This window comes from Haliotis asinina, chromosome 7, assembly GCF_037392515.1.
Source record: "Haliotis asinina isolate JCU_RB_2024 chromosome 7, JCU_Hal_asi_v2, whole genome shotgun sequence".
NCBI classification, from domain to species: domain Eukaryota; kingdom Metazoa; phylum Mollusca; class Gastropoda; order Lepetellida; family Haliotidae; genus Haliotis; species Haliotis asinina.
In genome coordinates, this window is record NC_090286.1 from 11,884,937 (window position 1) to 11,909,329 (window position 24,393).

The window sequence follows — 24,393 nt, forward strand, 5'->3', positions numbered from 1 at the left end:
GTGAACGAGTAATTTCATATAAATTGATTTGCAGCATGTTTTAATGTTTACTTATAGGCATTCGATTCATATATAGATGATATTAGATTGACATTTGATTTAGTATCTGTTTCACCAGTATTCCATTTTCCGACTTCAGTTCTAAATTCACATCGACCCAACCACTTCCTTTTCAACAAACATGGCCGAGTTTGACTTAACCACGCGTATGGGCCAATATTTGGACCGGCATCTGGTCTTTCCACTTCTCGAATTTTTATCCGTAAAAGAGGTAGTAGATTCAATTTTATTACATATGCCTTTTTTGTCATTATGTTAGACATTCTTGTATACAGGTTCATCTCTATTTCTGTGAAACCAACAGCTGTGTAAAAGATGAATGATGGAACCAACGACTTATATTAACATATGTATCTGATCATGTAATGGCTGTACCTCTTACTGAGTTCAGAGGTTAAGTTGTATGTAAAGACTCTGTCAGTGGGTGTTTCAGATTCACCACTTAGAGATATTATCATTATTATGCAACGTAGTGCCATTCCCAGATATGTGACTGTGACTATGTAAAGCATATTATGCATCATATGGAGTGCCCTTGTTGACTCATAAAAACAATATTTAGCTTAAAGAAGGTCTACACCAGCATTACTGGCAGTATGCATGGAATCTGTTTCATTGGCATTTTAGAATCTGATTAGAAATAGAAAAGAATTTATATTGATACATTGCCTCGTAATCTAGTTTGAAGTTGTCTTCTGTAAAGTATATTGCCTTTATTAGTATTGATATAGTAATCATGGTAGTACAAAAACATACATGTTTTTCTTATGTATATCAATCTATCTAGAACTGAGTGAGTACCCTACATAATCAGAGACAGTATCCTAATTTAGAGATTGTACTGATTGCGAAATATGCATACATATAGACTGAAAATAGGATACTGTAAACTGTCATATTTCCGCGCCTTTAAATTTTCGCGAGTGATGGTCACTAAACCTATTCGCGCCTTCATATTTTCGTGAGGTGATCTTGTTACAGGGGTGTCTCTGAATGTTTTTACACGACACGCAGGTGTGTGACCTTTGAGCTGTTATAAAATAAACAGATTTGCAAAGTGATCTAACAACAAATAAATGTAATTGATTTCAGAATTAATCCTTTTTAATTAGGTGCTATAGCAATGAAAATAGAATGTCATTGAGCCGTATTAATCCACATTAGCCCAGCGGTGACATGTGATTGAGCAATGACACCTGTATTGTTTTTGTGTTGTTGACTTACCTGAGTAGAGTGTATGATATATCTATATCATAGCATTTTTTTTATTCTCGCGTCATGAAGTCTGACGCGAAGTTCGCGAAAATTAAACAGTCGCGAAAATTTGGCTGTTTACAGTATCACAGCCTAACTTTAGACTTCAGGACTTAACACTCCACAAATACATCACAATACCTTATTACATTCTGTGACTTCCCGACACTTGCTAGGTTGTCAAATGTTCCTGACCTCCACCTAGTCTTCCCTCAGCTGGTTAATTCCTAATAAATGGGGAATGATTCAGAGTCAAATCTCTGAATTACAAAATATAAGGCACAATGTTTGTATTATACAAACATGTACAGGTAAATACTGAAACTAAATAAACTGATACTGTGGCAAAAGGAATGAAAACATTGTTACCTTGACCTTTTGTTGTAGCTGTATGATGAGAAGGAAATGGCTCGAGGCAAGCTTGACCTGCTCAGCAACACCAACATGGTGGACTTCGCCATGGATGTCCACAAAAACCTCTACCCGGATCAGAACGTTCCTGACAGTGAGTTGATTACCATGTCTACTCTTTTTAAAAGGGGATGGAAATAGGTCAGGGAAAATGTGTGACACTCACTTGGAATATGATGTGTGAAAATAATCTGGATTATTGAATATAAGTGGAAATGTGATATCTGTCAGTGACTGGGAATATGTGGTGAATCACTGGAAACATGTATCATTAACTGGGAACATGATGTGTTACAAGGATTGGAAATATAGCCTCTTGTGTGTGTTCGAATGTGGTTGCATTTAACATGTTTAAAGTTGAAATTTTAATATGGTGATTTAGTTTCTTTGTATCCATCATGTCTTTGCTTTGTTGCTCTTTTGCTGCATATGCTGTCATTAAATCATGTCGAATGGAGGACCCATACAGTGTCAATGCTAGGAAGTGTAATTCGCGCTGATAATTATCAAATCGCCCCTCATAAAAACAGCATAACGTCAACTGTTGCACAGCAATTTTTACCAAACTCGCTCACTAATTCACATGAGGTAGCAGGTACATTATTTTACATACATATTTCTCCCTACTCTTTCCAAAGACCCTCTTCTTTTCTTGTGATGTGGGAACAGAGCCCCCTAGATTTTCAGTTCTAGAACAGACACTGCCCATAAGTCCATCTAATTCTTTCATGTAATTTAATATTAAATAAATCTTGACTGTTTATCCAAAGTTATTGTGTGAGTGATTTGGGTTTGCCCACTGCTTTCATCAATATGGCATGAACCTCTTTTGCAAAGAATGTGCTAACAGATTTGGGTAAATCCCTGTCTAGTGTATATTTTCATAATTGAAAGAAATGAAAGAATGAAAGAAATGAAAGAATGAAAGAAATGAAAGAATTTATGTGTTTTTTTTATAGCACTGAAGGACAAACGTATGGAGGTCGTGCATCGCCTCAAGAAACTGCAGGCAGCAACAGAGGTCATTACCAAGATCTTTGAGGACACTGAGGTCACGCGGCAGATCCAGAGCTCACGGTAAGTCAGTTGTGTCAGTCAAACGGGAAACACTGTCTTCAAGTGTACTGATCGAGGCTGTGGACTCAGTGTAGAACCCATCATTTCAGGCTTGCTCTAAGAGCTGATGGCAGAAGTTGCGTTGTCAGGCTTGGGACTTGGTGTTACATCGTAGCCTTGAGGCTTTAGTCATTTGTATGTCTGGTCCTTGGTGATTACTGCAAATCTGGAAAGATTGTGCTATGAAGTTTTTGTGAGGGCTGTCAATTTGCCTTACCTGTCTCTTGATAGTTTTGCCAGATTTCTGTGACTTCTGTCAGAGCTTTCCTGCTCACTAAACAATTCCAGTTTGACAGTATTCTGACTCCAGCATGAAAAGAAATGTATTTACTGATACCTTTGTTTTACTTGTTGCAGAGATGGGCGTCAGCTGTTTGACTTTTTACACAAGGAACATGGGGTGAGTAGAAGAGAGAAAATTGATCTAATTCCAACCCATAGCTATTACAGGTGTTGCTTCATTTCCTGTCTCATCGACTACCACACAAGGTATATGAGATGTAAAATTTGGACAATACTGGTCGACATACATGGTGTTCTGATGTTAGAATCTACTACAACATGTTGGAATGGGATATGCTTGGGCTTGTCTGTTCTCAAGAATTTGGTTGTACAGAATATTTGTTCAGGACTTTAAACAGTGTTTAAAAGATATAAAGGCATGACATTTTAGCCAGCAGTTCAAGATATGATACATACTCAACGTACAAAACACATCTTGATGCTGATAAATACCTATTAGACTTGTCACTACAAACGTTTGTATGCCAGTTTGCTTTTGCAAGAGTGGACATGCAAATCTACAGATTGACAGAGGCTGGACATCAAATATACCTCATAAACTATGTATTTGTCCACACTGTGATCAATATGAAATTGAAGGCCTTTATCATTTCACTTCAATATGCCATTCCCTTGATACCATCACAAAAGCTATTCTACCAAGTTACGCGATCAGAAACCCATCAGTACAATGTTCACAGAAGTTATGCCATCAACTTCACACTCTGCACATACAAAATTTATGGCGTTTATTCATGTTGCCTTTAAGAAAGGCCTTTGGTTTCTTGTCTTTTAGTTATGAAGCTCCAACACAATTGACTCAGACTAACAGCATCCCTTGATTCCTTTAAATGTGCCTTAAAAATACTCCTCTTCAGAAAAAACTACAGTGATCAACAAAAATATCCTCAAAAGTTTTCAACCATTTATGTACAAATGCTTTATGTCTTGAAGCACTCCAGGCTCCTTTTTTGTGTAGTGCTTTGAGCATGCACTTTTGTATGGAATTTAGTGCATTATCAGTAAATACACATATTATTATTGTTGTTCTGACATTAATATGCACATATTGTTGATCAGTCTGTCTCCCTCCTCTTACATCAGCGTTCTGTTTGTTTCAGTTCCGTCAGGATATGGTGGATACACTCTACAACTACGCCAAGTTCCAGTATGAGTGCGGCAACTACTCCGGTGCTGCAGAGTACCTGTACTTTGTCCGAGTTCTGGTAAGTCTGGAACAACCATTACAAGACTCTTACACTCCCTCAACAGTCCCACACACCCATCAGTGTCCCCTTTCTTGGTCTTGCACCTTACATGGTCGTACATCCAGTGATGTTGGGATTCATTTCCTTTTTCCTTATCCGAGTGATGCTTTTTCTTATCTCCCTTCTCCCTCGATGGTTGAGTGGAAACTTGAATTTCTAGTTCCCAGAAGTGGTCGTAACATCACTCACGTATGAGTAGCCTCCCTTTTTCTGTCAACATCGTCCCATGTGACCTGAGCCTAGCTCTCATCACTTTAACCTTCATTGTCCAAGCAGACTAGGTATTTTATTCACAAAAGCATGTGACATTTTGTCTGGGAAAGGGAGTCACTCAGCAATATTCCAGCTATATGGTGGCGGTCTGTAAATAATGGCATCTGGACCAGACAATCCAGTGATCAACAGCATAAGCATTGATCTACGCACTTGGGAACCGATGACACGTGTCAACCAAGTCAGGGAGCCTGACCACCCGATCCCGTTAGTTGCCTCTTACGACAAGCATAGTAACCTTTCATGGCAAGTATGGGTTGCTGAAGGCTTATTCTACCCTGGACCTTCACGGGTCGAAATGATATTGATGTTTATTATGATGTTCTGTTTTCAGCTACCCCCAGGTGACCGGAACTTTGTGAATGCTCTGTGGGGAAAGCTGGCATCGGAGATCTTGATGCAGAACTGGGATGTTGCCCTGGAGGACCTGCAGAGACTCAAGGATGTCATCGACTCGAACGTGAGTAGTTGGCGGAATCGGACTTGGAGACATGAACATTTAGACATTGTTAGTGTATGATAGAATGATATGTTTTGATTGTTCTAAAAATCTCCTGAATGAAATTAATTAAACATTAACACATAAGTAACAAAGTAAATAGGGGTCCTGGATGTGTCCCATGGGTTGTGTCCCTTGGGTTGTGTCCCTTGGGCATGTCAGAATAATGGTGGGATTGGATCCTGAGGCATGTTCAGGACCACGAAAGGGGCGATGGGTGATGAATTACATTATAGCACGTGATGAAGGAGTAAGCATACGCTGCAATACGTCGTGTTATTCACAATAAAGCAGTTGACATCCATAAGACTTGCTTTTCTTATTTGTTTTTGCTTTTTGAATGACATTATGTATGGTCACTATCTTGGTTCGCTTGGCGAAGCAGCTGTGTGGAGGGTTTGCGGGTGCTCACAGGCACTCTTCCTTGGCATTCTGGATCAAGTGCTTGCGGGTCTGAACACGACTCTGGTTTACATCTGTTGCATTTTTAAGTGGCTAGCTACTCCACCTGTGCCAGTGTTATCAAAGTAAGACTTGATCACTTTGGGCTTTCTCTCAACCTCTTTCAAGCTTACTTTTGTCACACATGAACCGAACAAAGTGTGTGAGTGTTAAAAGCAAGGAAATTGTACGTGTTTGCTGTTTTGTGTTGTTTAGACGTTCGCATCGGCACTGCAGTCTCTCCAGCAGAGGACCTGGCTGCTACACTGGAGCCTGTTCGTCTTCTTCAACCACCAGAAGGGCCGGGATCTCATCATAGACATGTTCCTGTACCAACCTCTGTAAGTATAGGGATCATGTAGGATTGGGGTGATCAAAGATTGGGGGAAGAAGAGCAGGGGGGTCAGGGGGGATTGGGAGTGATCAAGGGGTAGGGGAGGAGGAGCAGGAAAGTAAGTCAGGGGTCATGAAAGATTTGGGGGGTGATCAAGGGTTGGATAAGGAGTAGCAGAGGAAGTGGGGGGTCACCGAGGACTGGGGGGTGATCAATGGCTGGAAGATGAGTAGCACGAGAGGAAGTGTGGGGGTCAGAGAGGAAAGGGGGGTGATCAAGGGTTTGATAAATAGTAGCATGAGAGGAAGTGTAGGGGTCACAGAGGACTGGGGGGTGATCAATGTCTGGAAGATGAGTAGCACAAGACGAAGTGTGGGGGTCACAGAGGACTAGGGGGTGATCAATGGCTGGAAGATGAGTAGCATGAGAGGAAGTGTGGGGGTCACAGAGGACTAGGGGGTTGATCAATGACTGGAAGATGAGTAGCACAAGAGGAAGTGTGGGGGTCACAGAGGACTGGAGGTTGATCAAGGGCTGGAAGATGAGTAGCACAAGAGGAAGTGTGGGAGTCACAGAGGACAGGGGGGTGATCAATGGCTGGAAGATGAGTAGCACAAGAGGAAGTGTGGGGGTCACAGAGGACTAAGGGGTGATCAAGGGCTGGAAGATGAGTAGCACGAGAGGAAGTGTGGGGGTCACAGAGGACTGGGGGGTGATCAATGTCTGGAAGATGAGTAGCACAAGAGGAAGTGTGGGGGTCACAGAGGACTAGGGGGTGATCAATGGCTGGAAGATGAGTAGCACGAGAGGAAGTGTGAGGGTCACAGAGGACTAAGGGGTGATCAATGTCTGGAAGATGAGTAGCACGAGAGGAAGTGTGGGGGTCACAGGGGACTAAGGGGTGATCAAGGGCTGGAAGATGAGTAGCACGAGAGGAAGTGTGGGGGTCACAGAGGACTAGGGGTTGATCAAGGGCTGGAAAATGAGTAGCATGAGAGGAAGTGTGGGGGTCACAGAGGACTGGGGGATGATCAATGTCTGGAAGATGAGTAGCACGAGAGGAAGTGTGGGAGTCACAGAGGACTAAGGGGTGATCAATGGCTGGAAGATGAGTAGCACAAGAGAAAGTGTGGGGGTCACAGGGGACTAAGGGGTGATCAAGGGCTGGAAGATGAGTAGCACGAGAGGAAGTGTGGGGGTCACAGAGGACTAGGGGTTGATCAAGGGCTGGAAAATGAGTAGCATGAGAGGAAGTGTGGGGGTCACAGAGGACTGGCGGTTGATCAAGGGTTGGAAGATGAGTAGCACGAGAGGAAGTGTGAGGGTCACAGAGGACAGCGGGGTGATCAAGGGTTGGATAAGGAGTAGCACGAGAGGAAGTGTGGGGGTCACACAGGACTAGGGGTTGATCAGGGTTGGAGAAGGAGTAGCACGAGAGGAAGTGTGGGGGTCACATAGGACTGGGGGTTGATCAAGGGTTGGAAGATGAGTAGCACGAGAGGAAGTGTGGGGATCACAGAGGACAGCGGGGTGATCAAGGGTTGGATAAGGAGTAGCACGAGAGGAAGTGTGGGGGTCACAGAGGACTGGGGGGTGATCAAGGCTTGGAAGATGAGTAGCACGAGAGGAAGTGTGGGGGTCACAGAGGACTGGGGGTTGATCAAGGGTTGGAAAATGAGTAGCATGAGAGGAAGTGTGGGGGTCACAGAGGACTGGGGGATGATCAAGGGTTGGAAGATGAGTAGCACGAGAGGAAGTGTGGGGGTCACAGAGGACAGGGGGGTGATCAAGGGGTAGGGGAGGATTAGGTTGGGATGAAGTGTTGGAATCACGGAAGATTAGCGGTGATCAAAGGGTGGGGGAAGAGCAGCAGGGGATGAAGTGTGGAGGTCACAGAGGATTGGGGTGATCAAGGGTTGGGGGAGGATCGGAGTTTGGGATGAGTTTGGTAAATAAGAGGGAAAGTCAGAGTTATCATGGTATCATGGTTTTGGGGATATTTTTGATGGATAAAATGACAAAATCCTCTTCACTGTGAGTCCTCACTATTAGGGCTATTTCTTGCTCCTACTTAACCCAACAAACCAATGACACAGATCACATTTACACAGATACCCAATGCTCATGATTTTGACCACTGGCTTGTCTGGTCGAGACTCGATTATTTGGGGATATTGCTACTGTGTTTAGGTGAGATGTCTGTAAGAGGAGGCCCAAATGACTGTCACTTCTGAATGCATGCACCTGACACTTGAGTATGTACAGATATCTACAAACTGCCACATTTGCAAACTGTCACTAAGGAAACACCTTGCGTATGTCCTGATATGTGCAAACTTTCAATGGTGAAACTCTTGTTTGTATACAGGTATCTGAATGCCATGCAGACAATGTGCCCCCACATACTGCGCTATCTCACCACGGCCGTCATCACCAACAAGGGCCGGCGGAGACAAGTGCTCAAAGACCTGGTCAAGGTCATTCAGCAGGTGAGGTCAAAGCTATGGTTCTGTCACTGATTGTGAATTTACATAACTGTGTTTCTTGTTTTTCTGTGTTTCTTGCATTTTGATGATGCACTTTTTAAATGGACTCATTCAAATTGAAGAAACTGAATCTCGTTTGTAGTTGTCCTTCTGAATAGGACAGACCCGTGAAGGTCACTGGGTAGAATAGGCCTTCAGCAACCCATGCTTGCCATGAAAGGCAAATATGCTTGTCGTAAGAGGCGACTAATGGGATAGGGTGGTCAGGACCGCTGACTTGGTTGACACATGTCATCGGTTCCCAATTATGCACATCGATGCTCATGTTGTTGGTCACTGAATTGTCTGGTCCAGACTCGATTATTTCCAGACCGCCACCATATAGCTGGAATATTGCTGAGTGCTTCAGAAAACTAGACTCACTCACTCACTCTGAATAGGACACCATAGTGTGAAATCAAAATATCTTACTACTCACACACCAGTGGCAGTGGGGTTTCCTAGTGGTTGGTTCATCACACTGAAGACCCAGGTTCGATACCTCACATGGGTACAATGTGTGAAGCCCATTTCTGGTGTACCCTTTGAGATATTGCTGGAATATTGTTAAATGCAGTGTAAAACCAAACTCACTCACTCCCTAACCGTGTCACAGAACTACTAAGTTTGGTGTCAAGGCTGTTCTAGTCAAATATTTAACCTGTCCCTATGTATTTATGGGGTTTATGTGTCATCTTTAATTTTAAGGATTGGCACCATTTGTACATTGGACTAGCTGTGCACGCTGTTGTAATATCCGCATGTATTTTGCAGCATGTACAGTTTGTGAAAGACTCATGGTATAGCTTATGACACTTGACAATTTATTTATCTCTTGTCACCTTTAAAGGAACACCTTTATGGAACTGGGAAAACTTTTTACAAATAGATCATAGTGCATCGACTGTCATACGTTCGTTACTGTGTGGTATGGACTCTATACAATACCTGTATATGTATGTGTTGTTTTTAACACTGTGTCATGTTTTTTTCAGGAGAGCTACACATACCGAGATCCGATCACAGAGTTTGTGGAATGTTTGTATGTCAATTTTGACTTTGATGGAGCTCAGCAGAAACTAAGAGAATGTGAGACGGTAAGGGAGCTTGTTCAGTAGTCTGGCTATCTTCCAGCTGTAATGTTTGAAAGTCAGAAAAGTGTGACTGTCCTTAAAAATCATTTATGGTGAGATTCCTGATACACTTGGTCCTTGGCAACTAATATGGGTCGTAAGAGGCCACTCAGCGTACCTTGGTGCTGTGGTACAGTGTTATTTCCCATTACTTTTTACAGATTAATTGAGAGTCTGATTGCTAAGGGACTGTTCATAATTGATGCCAGGAGAGTGATGATGATTTTGAGGGAGAAGCATGAACACTGTGAATGGACCTTCCTCACCCAGTTTATGTAAAAAATGTGCCCCCCTTCCCCTCTAGCCATTATTTATGAATGGTCCCTAATGGTGCTTTGTAGAACTGCACCATGGTTGTCCAGTTTATTTGACTTGACTCATTTGGTGGCTTTGTGCCCACAATGGCATGGACAGTTGCTGAAAATATCTATCACTAGTTTGTTGGTTCAGGGCTTCAGTATTTACAGGCCACATCAAGTATGTGGAATGTTGCATAAAATATCAAATGAATGAACAGTGGGTGCTGTATATGGTCATAGTGTGTAAGCATGTCATGCGAAGACAGTAAGAGTTATCTCCCTCGCTGCAGGTGCTTGTAAATGACTTCTTCCTGACTGCCTGTCTGGAGGACTTCATCGAGAACGCCCGGTTGCTGATCTTCGAGACCTTCTGCCGCATCCATCAGTGTATCAGCATAGAGTGAGTTGTCATCAGTGTGTCGCATGTCCTGCATGGTTGAAGTACTCTAAGAGGGTGGATTAATATGAGGTGAAGGAGTGACAGGTCTGGGGTCTCTCAGTGGTAGGGAAGTTCAGAGGGATCTTCATGGGTGATATGATCAGTGTTGGGTTTAAGTCTGATTTAGGTGTTCACGGAGAGATATCTTATTGATTTAAGTGTTCACAGCAAGGTTAAATATGGCTGTATAAGGGTTCACACTCACAGAAAGGTATCTTAGTGTCTTAAGTGTTCACTGGGAGGTTGTATCTTAGTGGATGAAATTTTACAATTGAGGCTGTTAGTGGCTGAAGAGTTCAGTGGGAGGATTGAATAGGGGGTTGCATCTTAATGCTCTGAGAAAGTTTTGTATGTAGCTGTGGAAAAGTTAATTGTATACTCTGGGAGGTTATCAAATGATATACAAGTTTTAAGAAATGATATTTTGTTCTTGTATAGAGCTTTGATGTATGTCCTTAAGATCAATGAGTACCTTCAGGTCAATCTCCTATTCTCGTGCTAAACACCTTTTCTGCCAAGCTTGCTGATGCACGATACTTACTGGTTGTTTACATCACTGACCCAGTAAATAGGGAGTGGCCCAAGTCTGCAAATGATAAGAATTTTGCAATGAAATGAATATTGGGGAATTTATAAAAGCTTGGACAATTTCCAGCCCTTTCTGACAGGATTCCTCTTCCTTACACTTCAAAACGTTACTTCCTCATTATACCGCAAGAATGGGAGATGCCTCATTTAGTCATTAAGTCAGTGGCAGACGACCTTGTTTTTCACTGAGCTCAAGAGTGGTAATACACCTGATGAATAAAGCAGTTGATAGATGCAGATGTTTGACAAGTCATTTAAAAGCAACAAGCATTCATGTGATAAGAACTGTTTGTATTATTTTCCAACCAATAATAAGTACTGCGAGAATAGGAAATGCTAGTATATCTGTTGCCAACAAACTGGAGGGTGTAATTCGTTGTGTTGTGTTTTAGCATGCTGGCAGAAAAGCTGAACATGTCCCCCGAAGAAGCTGAGCGATGGATTGTCAATCTGATCCGAAATGCACGACTAGATGCCAAGATTGACTCAAAATTGGTAAGATATTAATGAGCAGAAGCTTGTCACTTGAGACACACTAAGCTAGGAAACCTGTGTTATTCCTTCCCTTGGGTAGGGTATTACATCAGTGCTAATCAGCCATACAAGAATCAATACAGAAAGCTTTAATGGATTATTTTCCAATTTTGTATGTTAATTTGTCCTAATAGGGCAATAAAGGTGGGATTAGCATGGTGTGCAATGTTTCTTTGTTGATGTGGCTTCACTGCAGAGTATTAAAACAATTATATAGCTGTAGTACTGTATTTTACTTTTTGTAATATCCTTGAAAGATACAGGGAAGAATCCTCTAATTTTGCCTTATCCTATTTTCTTATTTTTCTCATGAACCAATCTTTGATTGATTGTCAAGTTGATGATTGATTTTGATATGATTGAGTGATTTCACCGACAATTTAGTAGTTGATGTATGGATTCTTTATAATTTTACTTGATGACTTATGGTTGCGTCAGTTTTATGTCACAATGCATGTTAAAAATGGCAGCAGGTTTTGAACTCGGTTAACTGACATCATCATAATGGTTTAATCCAGTCAAAATCGGCATCTTTTGACTAAATTGCTGACAAGTTACAGTGCTTATTGAGTGTCAATGAGTTTAGTTTTATGCACCACTCAGCCATGTGGCAGCATTCTGTAAGGAACTGAGTCTGGACCAGACAATCAAGTGATCAATAGCATCAACATTGATCTACGCAAATGGGTGCAATGATCTGTGTCAACCATGTCAGCAAGCCTGGCCATCTGATCCCATTAGAGGCTTTTCAAAAAGCATGGGCTGCTGAAAAATCAATTCTAACCAGGATCTTCACTGTTTGTTTCAGAGTCATGTGGTGATGGGAACACAGGCTGTGTCTCCCTACCAGCAGGTGATTGAGAAGACGAAGAACCTGTCTTTCCGATCTCAGATGCTGGCTATCAACATGGAAAAGAAGCTCGGCTTACACAAACAGGAGGTGAGTAGAGATCACTTATGAACATCGAGGAGAGTTCTATGGATATAGGTATAGATATATAGATATAGAGTTATGTTTGTCACCTGACCATTACAAGGTTTAACACTCCTGGACAATGGTGTGGCATAAACTTGTGTGATCTAATTCCTACATGGTTGCCGAGCAACCCTGAAAAGAAACTTTGACCAGTGTTTAAATGAAATTTGTATCTATGACCCCACATTCAACAGTTTCAAAGCTATATGGCCTAGGTCTGTAAATAATCGAGTCTCGACCAGACAATCCAGTGGTCAAAATCATGAGCATTGGGTATCTGTGTAAATGTAATCTGTGTCATTGGATTGTTGGGTTAAGTAGGAGCAAGAAATAGCCCTAATAGTGAGGACTCACAGTGAAGAGGATTTTGTCGTTTTATCCATCAAACTCAGTAGTGTGACTTGGGTTAAAGAGTGAGAGTGAGTGAGTGAGTTTAGCTTTTGGCAACATTTCAGCAGTTTTACAGCAGGGGACACCAGAAATGTTCTTCACACATTGTACCCATTAGGAGAATCAAACCTGGGTCTTTAACTTGACAAGTGAACACTTAAAGCACTCCGCAACCCCACTGCCCTTTGGGTTTATGAGGTAGTCAAGTGTTTTTGGTACAACTGACATGATTTTGATATTGAAATCACAACAACATGTATTCAGTGATATCATAAGTCTAAGTGCATTTGTGTAAACTTGTGTCTTCACCATTTCAGAATCAATGGGGAGTGCAGGAGTAGACAATGGAGAGACAGACTCAACACAACAGATTTCATTTGTACAAAATAATAGGAGACAATAAACAAAACAAACAGAAAATAAACTGTATGTCAGATCAAAAACATTTTGGTGTTGTTTGTGCTTCATTTAGTTGGCAGAACAAACAATTGGTTGGAGGTAGGTGATTACATGAAATAGCGAAATAGCATGCAACTTTGTGGATGAGTTATATTAATGTATGGAGCAATTTTTAGATGCAGATTTGTACACCATTATCAAACTGGGGTGGGCGGAAGCTTGATAATTATGTAAGAATTTACACCGAAACTTCTCTCTATGCTATCAACAGGAAGGTTTACATCCATAAAGTTGTATGCTTCATTAAATACGACCTAAGCATCTTTGATACAAGGTATTATCAGTGCTTGCCGTGTTCTTATGAGACATCCACAGCTGAACTGATGCATCATCTAGCCAAGAACTCAAGTTCAAACTATTTACCTATTGTTTGCCTACTCTAAAGCTACACATGCAGAGGTGTTTATGTTGTTTTCAGGTAAACACAGCCACACAAAGATGTCATTACATTTATACACCTGATTACACCTGCTCCAAGGACAAATGTTGACATTTTGTTTGAAGCAGGTGATTATAGCCTGTCATGATGCCTATCTACTGGCAACGAACATTATTCAAACAATAGCTCAAAAGCACGTCAGTACTACGAACTTGCCATGCACGTTAGGATATGTATTTCATAAGTACAGTATTTGTTACTATTTGTGTTAAAAGATGGCAGTACTAAGATTATTTTCCTTAAGATCAAGATTAATCCAATGACTAATACCGAAGAACTGCTTCGGCAGCGGAGGTAAGGAATCTTCAGTAGTTCCATCAGAAGGAGACAGCAGAAGACAGCCAGTTTGAGTCTGAGGGCACGTCGTCCGATCAGACAGGCACAGACAGAAATGTCTGGCGTGGTGCACACTTCACCCAGCAATATCAGATAGTTAAGTCTGGACAAGATAATCCAGTGATCTAGTGACAATCCAGTACGATGGCATGTTTCAACCAATACAGCGAGTCTGACAACTCGATCCCTTTGGTTCCCTCTTACGACAAGCACAGGTTACTGAAGATCATTTCTAACCCAGATCTTCACTGATCCCAGGAGGAGACGGGACATTAACGTGTGAGGGGTGGCTACATCGGCTACTAATGTGGTCGTATCCGGGATGGAATTGATCTTCTGTAACCCATGCTTGTAAAAGCCGACTAACGGGATCGGGTGGTCTGACTTGCTGATTGGTTGACACATATCATCATAGCCCAATGGTTTAGATCGATGATCATGCAGTTGACTACTGGGTTGTCTGGTCCAGACTCGATTATTTACAGACCACCGTCATATATCTGGAAGGCTGCTGGAATCTCACTCACACATTGTTGGCACGGGAACCTGATGCTTAGGGGATTTATTTTACACCCTCCGTATCGGGCACATATGAACACCGTCTGTCTTGGGCACATATTGAAAGCTTGTCTCAGGAACATTTAATAACTCTCTACCACATATCATAACTCACTTTGTAATGGTGTAAAGTTGATATCCATCTGTCTGGGGCCACATGTAATAATAACTCGCGAGCCAGGTGCTCTTGATCTGCACTTTTTCCGATGCAATCAGCCCAAGAAAACGGCCCGGCTCTTGTAACGAGCGTTAACTAGAAGGTGATATCAATTCAGCTGAGGCGGTAATAGGTTTGGGTCCGAGTGTTCAGTAGAGTTTAAATCACCACAGTCAAAGCAGAAAGAGAATTATCGAACTCCGGAGGCTGCGAGCGCTGAAATCAATTAGAGGCAATGAGTGGTCGATGTGAAGTGACAGGGAGACTCGGCTCGTTGACACCTGTCGATACTGCAGATAGCTTAGATCTCCATTACAGGAGAGATAACCTCTGAGTTTCCTCACCTCGGTCTTTATTAACACCACATTGTAAGCTGTCTCTTGTAGAAATTCTACCTGTCCATAACCGTACGCTTTTGGTGACCCTCTTCGCGAGGTATTGTGACCTGCCAGTGCTTCAGAGAGCTTAGGCTCCATTACCGCAACGACAAGTCGTACTTTTCCGTTTGTCATTCCATTACCGCAGAGTTCTTAATTAAAGTACCTGGTTTTTTTATCGGGGGATTTCCCCGCATTTTTACCTGTGCTTCCACCGTATGCCTATCTCTACACTAAAATACTTATCGTTTTCGATAAGCGGCGATAGGGTAGTCTAGTGGTTAAAGAGTTCGCTCGTTACGCTGAAAACCCGGATTCGATTTCCCACATGGGTACAATGAGTGAAGCCCATTTCTGGCATCCCCAGCGGTGATGTGGCTGGAATATTGCTAACAGCGGCGTAAAACCAAACTCAATCACTCACCCTTTCGATAGCGACCACCCCCTCCACTCTTTGGCGACCTCTCTCTACCATAGTGGGACTTGCCACTTTACCTTTTAAATTAAAAAATCCAATGCCGTATTGTCCTTACTGCATAGCAACGTGGCTCCCACCGTATTACGACCACTGTATAGCGTATGGTGATCTCTCAATCTCTACCGAATTCTGAGTTGGTTCGGTGGTCGTTTTGCGCCTTGACTTCATGGCAGTGTGACTGAAGCCATATTTTGACTTTGGACATTGTGATCCGTTTTTAGTGTATCGTGCTTGCGCGTCACTGTCGGATGGCGAGCTGTTCGACCTCTGTCTGGCTATTGTGATCTGTCTGCTGTACTGTTACCTGTCTGGCGTATTGTATTCTGTCTGGCGTATTGTGATCTGTCTGCCGTACTGTGACCTTTGTCTGGCGTACTGTGACCTCAGTCCCTTATGTATGATGTTTTGTGTTTAAATTGCCAGAACATGGCGAGTAGTGTCTAAATAGTGTCTGTGCTGCAACGTTATGATTGACCGTGTCCTGTTTAGTCTTCAGTGCCACTACAGTGTATGCAATGCTTTTGCAACGAGTTTTGCCAGCAAATTGTTTTCATTGCTTATCCAATGCAGGTGTTTATATTGTCAGTGCATTGTGTCCAATAGATATTAAATGGTTATATTGCCAGTGCATCGTGTGCTGTGATTATTAAATGTTTACATTGTCAATGCTTTGTGTGTAGTGGTTAGTAAATGTTTAGATTCTCAAATGCCTTGTGTGCAGTGGTTAGTCAACGTCTCTATTATCAGTGCATCGTGTTCAGTGGTTAGGCAATGTCTCTATTATCAGTGCATCGTGTGCAGCGGTTAGTCAATGTCTCTATTATCAGTGCATCGTGTGCAGCGGTTAGTCAATGTCTCTATTATCAGTGCAGTGGTTAGTCAATTTTTACTTTCTCAGTGCATTGTGTGCAGTGGTTAGTCAATGTTTATGTTGACAGTGCATTGCGTGTAGTGGTTAGTCGATGTGCATATTGTCAGTGCTTTGTGTACAAGGGTTATTGAATATTATTTTGCCAGTGCATTGTGTGCAATGCTTATTAAATGTTTTGGGACCGTTCATAATTTATGGCTGGATCGTGTGCGAGTGAACCCCACTCTCCTCAAACCATAAATTATGACCGGTCAGTGCATTGTGACCAGCTATGAGTCCATGCATATATTTGCAGCACTTTGTGTCGAGTGTCTATATTGAAGGTACATTGTAAGCAAGTTTTATTCGGTGTTTAGGTTCTTGGTAAATTTTACTAAGTGATTAGCCAATCTCTATATTGTCAGTAGATTGGATGCAGTGTTTACATTGCCAGTAAACCCTACGCACTGCTTGTTTAGTGTTAATATTGTCAGTACATCCCACTGATTAAATTAACAGTATGCTGACCCTACAGACTTCTCCCACAGCCCTGCTGTCGGATGGGGTGAAATGATTAACAAGATGTAATTCACGTGACAGTTTATTGCTAAACATAGGGTATGTGCAAAATGTTTAACTCCGTGAGCCGAGGAAGAAGGCCAGGGCGGGGCACAGGGCGCGGCATAGGACACGGAAAGGGGTGATTGGTGCTATTATTTATGCAGAGAGCAGGGGAGTAGTCGGGCGAAGGCGAGTTTTAGGGTGGTGGGTGGAGAGACTGGGATGAGGATAGTGGACGGGCTGGCGTGAGTTCAGAATGGTGGGTGGAGAATAGTGTGGGATTAAAGAAATCGTCAAGGTGTGATATGGGGTTTAGGATAGTGAGGTGACGAAGGTTGCTCAGGGTAATGGGTCGGGTAAGACAGTGTTTGGGTAGTGGATGGGTGGAAGATTTAAGGTTTGGGCAGGGTGAAAGATGTTCGATATGGCTGGCGGATGAGATATGTTGTTAAGGATAGTGGACAGAGTGGGAGATGTTGTTCAAAATAGTGGGCGGAGAGAGATATTGTTCAGGATAGTGGGCAGAGTGAGAGATGTTGTTCAGGATAGTGGGTGGAGTGAGAGATGTTGTTCAGGATAGTGGGTGGAGTGAGAGATGTTGTTCAGGATAGTGGGCGGGGTGAGAGATGTTGTTCAAGATAGTGGGCGGAGTGAGAGATGTTGTTCAGGATAGTGGGCACAGTGAGAGTTGTTGCTCAGGACAGTGTGTAGAGAGAGAGAGATGCTATTCGGGATATTGGGCGGAGTGAGAGATGTTCAGGATGGTGGGCAGTGAGAGATTTTGTTCAGGATAGTGAGTGGAGAGAGATGTTCAGGATAGTGGGTGTAGAGAGATATATGTTGTTTAGGACAGTGGCCGAAAAGAGAGAGAGAGAGAGAGAGACAGAGAGAGAGAGAAAGAGAGAGAGAGAGAAAGAGAGAGAGAGAGGTTCAGGATAGTGGGAGGATAGGAGATGTTCACGATAGTGGTAAAGTGAGATATAGTGTTCTAAATAGTCAGCGGAGAGAGAGAGATTCTGTTGAGGATAGTGTTCAGGTGAGAGATGTTGTTCAGGACAGTGGGCTGGACAAGGCATGGGAGGACAGGGGGTGAGACGTTCACAACGGAGTGAAGTAGGGATTAATGCGGGTGTGAGTTGTCCCATTGCATGAGGTGCAGGGGTTGTCTATATTGGCTATATCAAAGGTGCTTCTGTCCCATAGGGCCCGATCTGATGGAACAACTGTACTAATCCACTCCAATGAATAATCACAAAACACGGCCGTCAGTGTAATGACCCCACGAGGGTAATAAACTGCGATAAAACGCATCAGCCCATGCAGTTCATCAGCAAGTGAGATAATGTGAAAGTATGGTGCCAGTAAACGTGACAAGGCCAGTCAGTGTCGCCTTCTTGCGGATGTCAATTTCATTAAACACTACTGACAGGGGCAGCTAACTCCGGGTCTGCATCCACAGAATTTTCACAGCACTAGGTTTTCCATACTAACAAACGAAAAGGTGGGAGCAGTCTCATTAGAAGCCTTTCTTTGCACGATTACGTCTATCTGTCCACTTCGTGACTACACGAGGGGCAAAACCTTGGTTCCCATCTCAGAACAGATTCGGTTGAAAGTAGATCCACTGAGAATCACGTCTATATCATGCTACCTATTTTAGCGTTAAAGATGTTTCTTTCCGAATGGATCTGGAGGAAGTCCTTGAAATGCGCGTGTCAGAGCATGCGCAGAGTAGTACATGCCAACAGTTCCACAAAGCACACCTAGTATAATAATAGTCACATCCATTGCGCGATCAACCCGCGACAAAGTCGTCCATTTTATTTTCAGATGAAAGTAGCAGGGCCACACGAAGGACAGCATGGTTCCAGTGAAGCTTCCGATGAGGCCCATCAGTAGGGCGAAATGTGGGATGAAGATGGCAAGCACTGTTGTTACCAGGACCAGTCCAAGTCTAAGACCCAGGGCCCACACCTTCAGCTGAAAGTTGTCATCGATGCACGGTGAGAAGGGCGTGGTCGCCTTGCCTTGGAACATGGACGTCTGGATAAGATCCACGGCTGCAAAGTATGGCAGTGGATACGACAACATCGCCTTCGCTACGAGGATGAGATTGACCACGATCTTGAAGGACTGCGTGGGCAAGTTGTTGGTGATAACCTCCTTAGTAGCAAATCCCCACGTCAAAAATCCGACGTAGGAAAATACTACTTTAAAGATGGCCGCTGCGACGTGAGTCCAGTGCATCATGCAGCTGAACTTGGATCTGTCCGTCAGGTTGCCTTCAAGCGTCGGGAGGAATATTTGAGAGGTGTAACTAAAGACAACAACGCCAAGAGAAATGGGGAATGTCCAGATATCGATCCTAACCTGGACGTCGCTCCAACGCCACTCGCGGACCCTGGTCAAACAGTACAGCAAAATCATGGCGTTGATGAGCATATGAGCCACGGAACACCAGAAGCTAAGCCATGACACCCTACGGAGACTCTGGAGAAATGCACACGCGAGTAGCGGCACCGTGCTCACCATGATCCACGAGCTGAGGTCCAGTGGACTGTCCGGGAAACTTCCGACAATCAGATCTCCACACAGCAGGACGTACAGGATACAAGTCATCAACAGCTCAATGATTTGGGCGCAGTTGACCAGGCGGGCGCCATACCGGGCACCCCACACGTGCTTGGCGATGTCCACGTAACTGTGTCGTACCCGCACACGTCGACCCTGTTCGTCGTCTTCGTACAAGCAGTTGACGAGGATCTTTCCTGTGTGGCAGCAAATGTATGCTATGACAACCATGGCAACCAGAGCCCAATATCCACCCTGCAGCACGGCGTAGGGGAAACTCACGATGAACATTCCCTGTAACAGCAAAACCAGTTATATTCAGTATACAGACACTTCGACCAGGGTACTTCACTAGGAAGGAGTGTGATACTTTGCTACTACAATTTAACAGCTTTGGGACACATTTACAGAAGTGAGTGAGTCTAGTTTCACGCCGTACTCAGCCGCTCTATGGCGGCGTTCTGTAAATAATCTAGTCTGGACCAGTGATTAATAGTATGGGCATTGGTCTGGGAACCGATGACATTCTTCAGCCAAGTCCTATTAGTCGTCTCTTATGACAAGTATGGGTTACTGAAGGCCAATATTCGGACCCGGAGATTCACGGGTAACAATTATAGAAAATACGTTTACATTTTTTAAAGCCTCGAGCAACATTCCTTCAGTCTGTCAATGATCAAGTCTATACCACGACACAGTGAGAGAATTCTATTTGGGGCACGATGACATGCTTTACCCAACCACCCAGTCTTGTTAGTCACCTCTTGCGTTGCTGCAGAAATTCAATGCCTACCCGGGTCTTCAAGAGTTCAGAGTATATATGATTCAGTGTATCTGGATGCCAAGCGTATTAATTCAGGACTGTTGTAGAATGTAAAGATTCCAATGACAAGCGTATCACTGTTTCACGAAAGCACTGAATTACTCCGAAAAGACAGGGGAGCATGACGGTTTGAGCGATTTTTCGTTGCGCCGAATGCCCGAGTTTGATTCGACACATTTGTGCACTATGCAAAGCGTATTATGTTATATTGCTGAAAAAAGGGTGTCCAACTAGCCTCACTCACTTGACAGCTTTAATATCTTTTTCTACGTCGTCATATTGACCGCATTGGTTCGTACGAATTGCAGATTTCTTGTTTTCTTGAATTGCAAATAATTTCCGATTTTATGAAACTGCTAGCATGACAAGTCTCTCCATCCGACTCGAATATATCGGGTTTTAAGAAAGGTAACCGAAAACAGGTCGATGGTACCATTCCTATACAATGACACATTTCATTTCACTAGATTGATGAGATCAGCGGGAACTGACAAGGAGCCGAAACATTAAGGGCCACATGCATTACACTGTCGGTGGGAACGACGGTACGCTGAGGAGGCCTAGGGTAATATCATATGCAGAGAAGAATGAAATGATTGTGGCGCGCGTCAACATGAATGGGGTATGATATGAGAAGTGGCAGATTGGCAGTAACAGGCATCAGTGCCAGCTGTATACACAAGTGAGGTAAGAAGTAAGATTGTAGTCTTCCACAGAAATTTAAAGCCAGTTAAACGTTTACCTGTTTCTTGTGATTTTCTTTTAAAATTTAGGAAGGGGAAAGAATGTTGTGTTATATCATTAGTTCAAAGATGTTTCACATTTTGAAGAAAATTATTCTGGTCATTACACGAACGTCAAGGTGCCTTATATTTCTAAAGTATCTGCGAGTATCTCTAATCTGAAGAGGTCAAAGCATTTTCAAAACAGAGTGTATTCCCTCATCTTTATCTGAATTTCATGTTTGAGCTGGACGAAAACATCCCTTAACATTAAGAATTGTGTGCAGAAAATCAAAATACGTGAATTTATGAGATTTAATTGGAATATTGCGGTAAAACATTCTACAATGGGCTAGCGGTTGTGAAAATCAAACAACTGCTTTGTTATCGTTTTATCGTTCTTTATAATTGAGCGTCGGCATTCTAAGGTAGGTAGTATTGATGCTGGTGGTGATGCAGATGCTGTCAATGACATTGAACATGTCGCACTGGACTCACCTGAATGGCATTGGTGACGTTCCAGCCCGCCTGCCACTCTGAGATCTTGTTGCGGGGGTGGGAGGACATCTCCACTTCATCCGTCTGCGCCATGTCGTCCTCTCCCCCATCCCCGCTGTACCCCCTCCCCAGGGACGCCAGGTTGTGCCCGGTCCCGTTTTCCAGCACCGACATCTCTCGCTCAGCCTCGGAACACTTGGCGAAGTTCACAGTCTCCTCGGTCGTCCGCGTACGTCGTGGAAGAAGGGAACGAGCAGACTGCACGAGGCCAAGCGTCCGGTTCCGCCACCCCCCGGACTCCATGCTTCCACCACCCCTCTCCGCACCCGTCAACGTGTTCAACGACACCAACTTCATGCTGTACTGCTGCAAGAAACAAACCATATATTTTAAACATCTATCTGCTGAAATGGGTGATGTCGCATGTAACATTATTCGAGTTAAATGAATGTGACGGTCTGATGTTGGAGGAAACCCTACTGTGACACACATTCCTATTCTCTTTCCACAGAGGTTACTTGTCATATTATCTTCCTAAGAACCTCTGTTCTAATACGGCCATATTTCGCTGTTCTCATAAAAAAATGGCAGTAGGTTTATCTCCCTTTTCTTCTGTCCAATCAGAACACGTGTTACATTGACTTAGACTCAACTTGACAAATGCAAGCAATGTGGAGAAACAAAAATGACATGACTGAGTTCTGTCTAGAAGAAACATTTTAGTATAGCGCTCGGGAAGAGATTCTAGTTTTCACGATGCATCCGGAAATTACCGAGATCTTTCGAACGATCACTTTTGAAACAAGGTCGCTGATTGCACTACTAAATCTGATTGCCTCCAATCACGAGTCTTGAACACTCGCACCATGAAAGGGTCGTATTAGAACAGAGGTTTAGGAAGATGTGACAAGTAACCACTGTGGGAAGAATATGACACATCCCTTGCCATTTGGTGAAATCTATGGGCATGGAACTGAGAAACCTGGAAACATGATCGGGTCGAAATGGGATTCGAACCCAAGGTCTTAAGATCGTGGCGGGCACAAGAGATACAACTCTGCATAACCTTAGACTGGGCCTCCCGTACTCCTTATGAATAAATGAAACTGCTACTGGACATAGATGATAGCAAACTCAAGAAACAGTAACATTCTGAGCAACAGGATAAAATACAAACAAACAAGCATTTCGCGCTTGGAGGTCAAGGTACTTTTGTTGAGAACATATAGAATGAGCTAGATATATTGATGTTACACACTCGTATACCCAACGATGTATATATCTCCATGTCGTCATGTTGTACACGTTTGTAGAAACACGTCCAAGAGCCACCATCACACCATATATATAACTCTACTTTGAAGGCGTTTATATCAACAGCGCAGTCACCAACTTTTATATTGTATTAAAGTTGAGCACACGTGAGAAACTTCCGGTGTAGCTTCAGAGACTTCCGGGGTATCAGGCTAACTGCCTCCCGGACAACTGCCCCCCGACAACTGCCCCCTGGCTATCTGCCCCCCCATCCATTGTGCCCCCCGGACAGCTGCCACCCGGTTTAATAGCCCCCCGGACAACTGCCCCCACCCATCATAACAAAACACACAAAACACGGTTCCTGCCCAGTCACCATCTGGGTCATCTGTACTTCATTCAGTACCTGTTCTTTTTGCAAACAAATGTCCAGATGTTGGGATGGCTAGCCAGTATGCTGGACTGCAGGTGTCGATGAAAGCCTTCAACAACATTGTTTGTCCTTGGTATGTCTGACTCAATACTGTTGTGAACATTCCAAAGGTCTGTTTTGTAGCGAGGGGGGCGTCTACCTCCTCGATGGGGACGGCCAATGTATGTATCTTCGAAGTAGTCGATTACTGGCTGGAGGACATCTTTTCCTCAGTGCTTATATACCAGCATAATCAGAGATTGTGGGATTAACTGATCTGCATTAGGTGTATATTGGTCATTAAGGTCATCAGAATGTTGTTTTCTATGATATCCTGGGGGTTTCAAGATGTGACTCCAGATTAAGTGAAAGTTTTCACAGCAATTAATGATTTCAGCTCATCTAGCACAGGCCACGTTACTGAACATCCTTCTCCAAGATTAACTTTCTCCAACATTACTGAACAGCAGTCTCCAAGATTAACTTTCTCCAAGATAACATGAGAGGGGGGGGAGGGGGCAGTTAGCCTAGACCCACTTCCGGTCCTCCAGCCTTGACCTCTGTGTTTGAAATCCTGGTAGCTGACCTATGTAATCATCGCCAAGCGTGAAATGGTGGCAGTGAGTAATCAGTTGTTGATTAAATAAGATGGTATAGATAGCACACGGGTTCAAGGGGAACTGGGTCAATAAAACGCAAGATTGATTCAAGTCAGTCGGAAAACCAACCTTGTTGTACGTTTATTTAACGTGCATATTGCAAACATTCAGCTACGTAGCACGCAAACACTGTAAAATGTTTCATTGAATTCATTCAGTTCATTCAAGTCCACGACTGGAAATGACTGGAATTAACTGTCACCCGTATATTTGAAATGGACATGGATTTGAGAAAATGAAACAACTTTGTCTGTTTAATGCGTGTAAGTATTTGACGTATTGTCTGTTTATTTGCAGATGACTGCAAGGACGTAGCCACTGCTATCACGTCAGACTGGTATCCGGCCCTGACATATGATCACACGCCTCGAGAACGCCATACATCATGATGCCAACTGACTACTCAAGCTGAATATT

The 24,393-nt window shown here is 43.3% G+C and overlaps 2 protein-coding genes across 2 annotated transcripts; one reads left to right on the plus strand and one right to left on the minus strand.

Annotated features, from left to right (window-relative positions):
* Positions 1–145: 145 nt before the first annotated feature.
* On the plus strand, positions 146–13,265 carry LOC137290431 (eukaryotic translation initiation factor 3 subunit E-like). Its single transcript, XM_067821359.1, has 13 exons — positions 146–271; positions 1,702–1,819; positions 2,685–2,802; positions 3,199–3,241; positions 4,245–4,349; positions 4,999–5,124; positions 5,821–5,945; positions 8,307–8,427; positions 9,459–9,560; positions 10,186–10,295; positions 11,315–11,417; positions 12,265–12,396; positions 13,140–13,265. The coding sequence occupies exons 1-13, from the start codon at positions 182–184 to the stop codon at positions 13,161–13,163; spliced, it is 1,317 nt and encodes a 438-aa protein (XP_067677460.1). The 5' UTR covers positions 146–181; the 3' UTR covers positions 13,164–13,265.
* A 3,799-nt stretch (positions 13,266–17,064) lies between these two features.
* LOC137291320 (vesicular inhibitory amino acid transporter-like) lies at positions 17,065–22,011 on the minus strand. The gene is made up of 2 exons (XM_067822625.1): positions 21,652–22,011; positions 17,065–19,902 (listed from the first exon to the last, which is right to left on the minus strand). Exons 1-2 carry the CDS (start codon positions 22,006–22,008, stop codon positions 18,700–18,702), a joined length of 1,560 nt encoding a protein of 519 aa, XP_067678726.1. The 5' UTR covers positions 22,009–22,011; the 3' UTR covers positions 17,065–18,699.
* Positions 22,012–24,393: the final 2,382 nt, after the last annotated feature.

Coding starts and splice junctions, on each gene's coding strand:
- LOC137290431 (XM_067821359.1), top strand. CDS start 182: ATGGCCGAGTTTGACTTAACCACGCGTATGGGCCAATATTTGGACCGG. Junction 3,242..4,244: donor TTTTACACAAGGAACATGGG/GTGAGTAGAAGA, acceptor TGTTTGTTTCAG/TTCCGTCAGGATATGGTGGA. Junction 12,397..13,139: donor TCGGCTTACACAAACAGGAG/GTGAGTAGAGAT, acceptor TCACCATTTCAG/AATCAATGGGGAGTGCAGGA.
- LOC137291320 (XM_067822625.1), bottom strand. CDS start 22,008: ATGAAGTTGGTGTCGTTGAACACGTTGACGGGTGCGGAGAGGGGTGGT. Junction 19,903..21,651: donor ACGTCACCAATGCCATTCAG/GTGAGTCCAGTG, acceptor TTGCTGTTACAG/GGAATGTTCATCGTGAGTTT.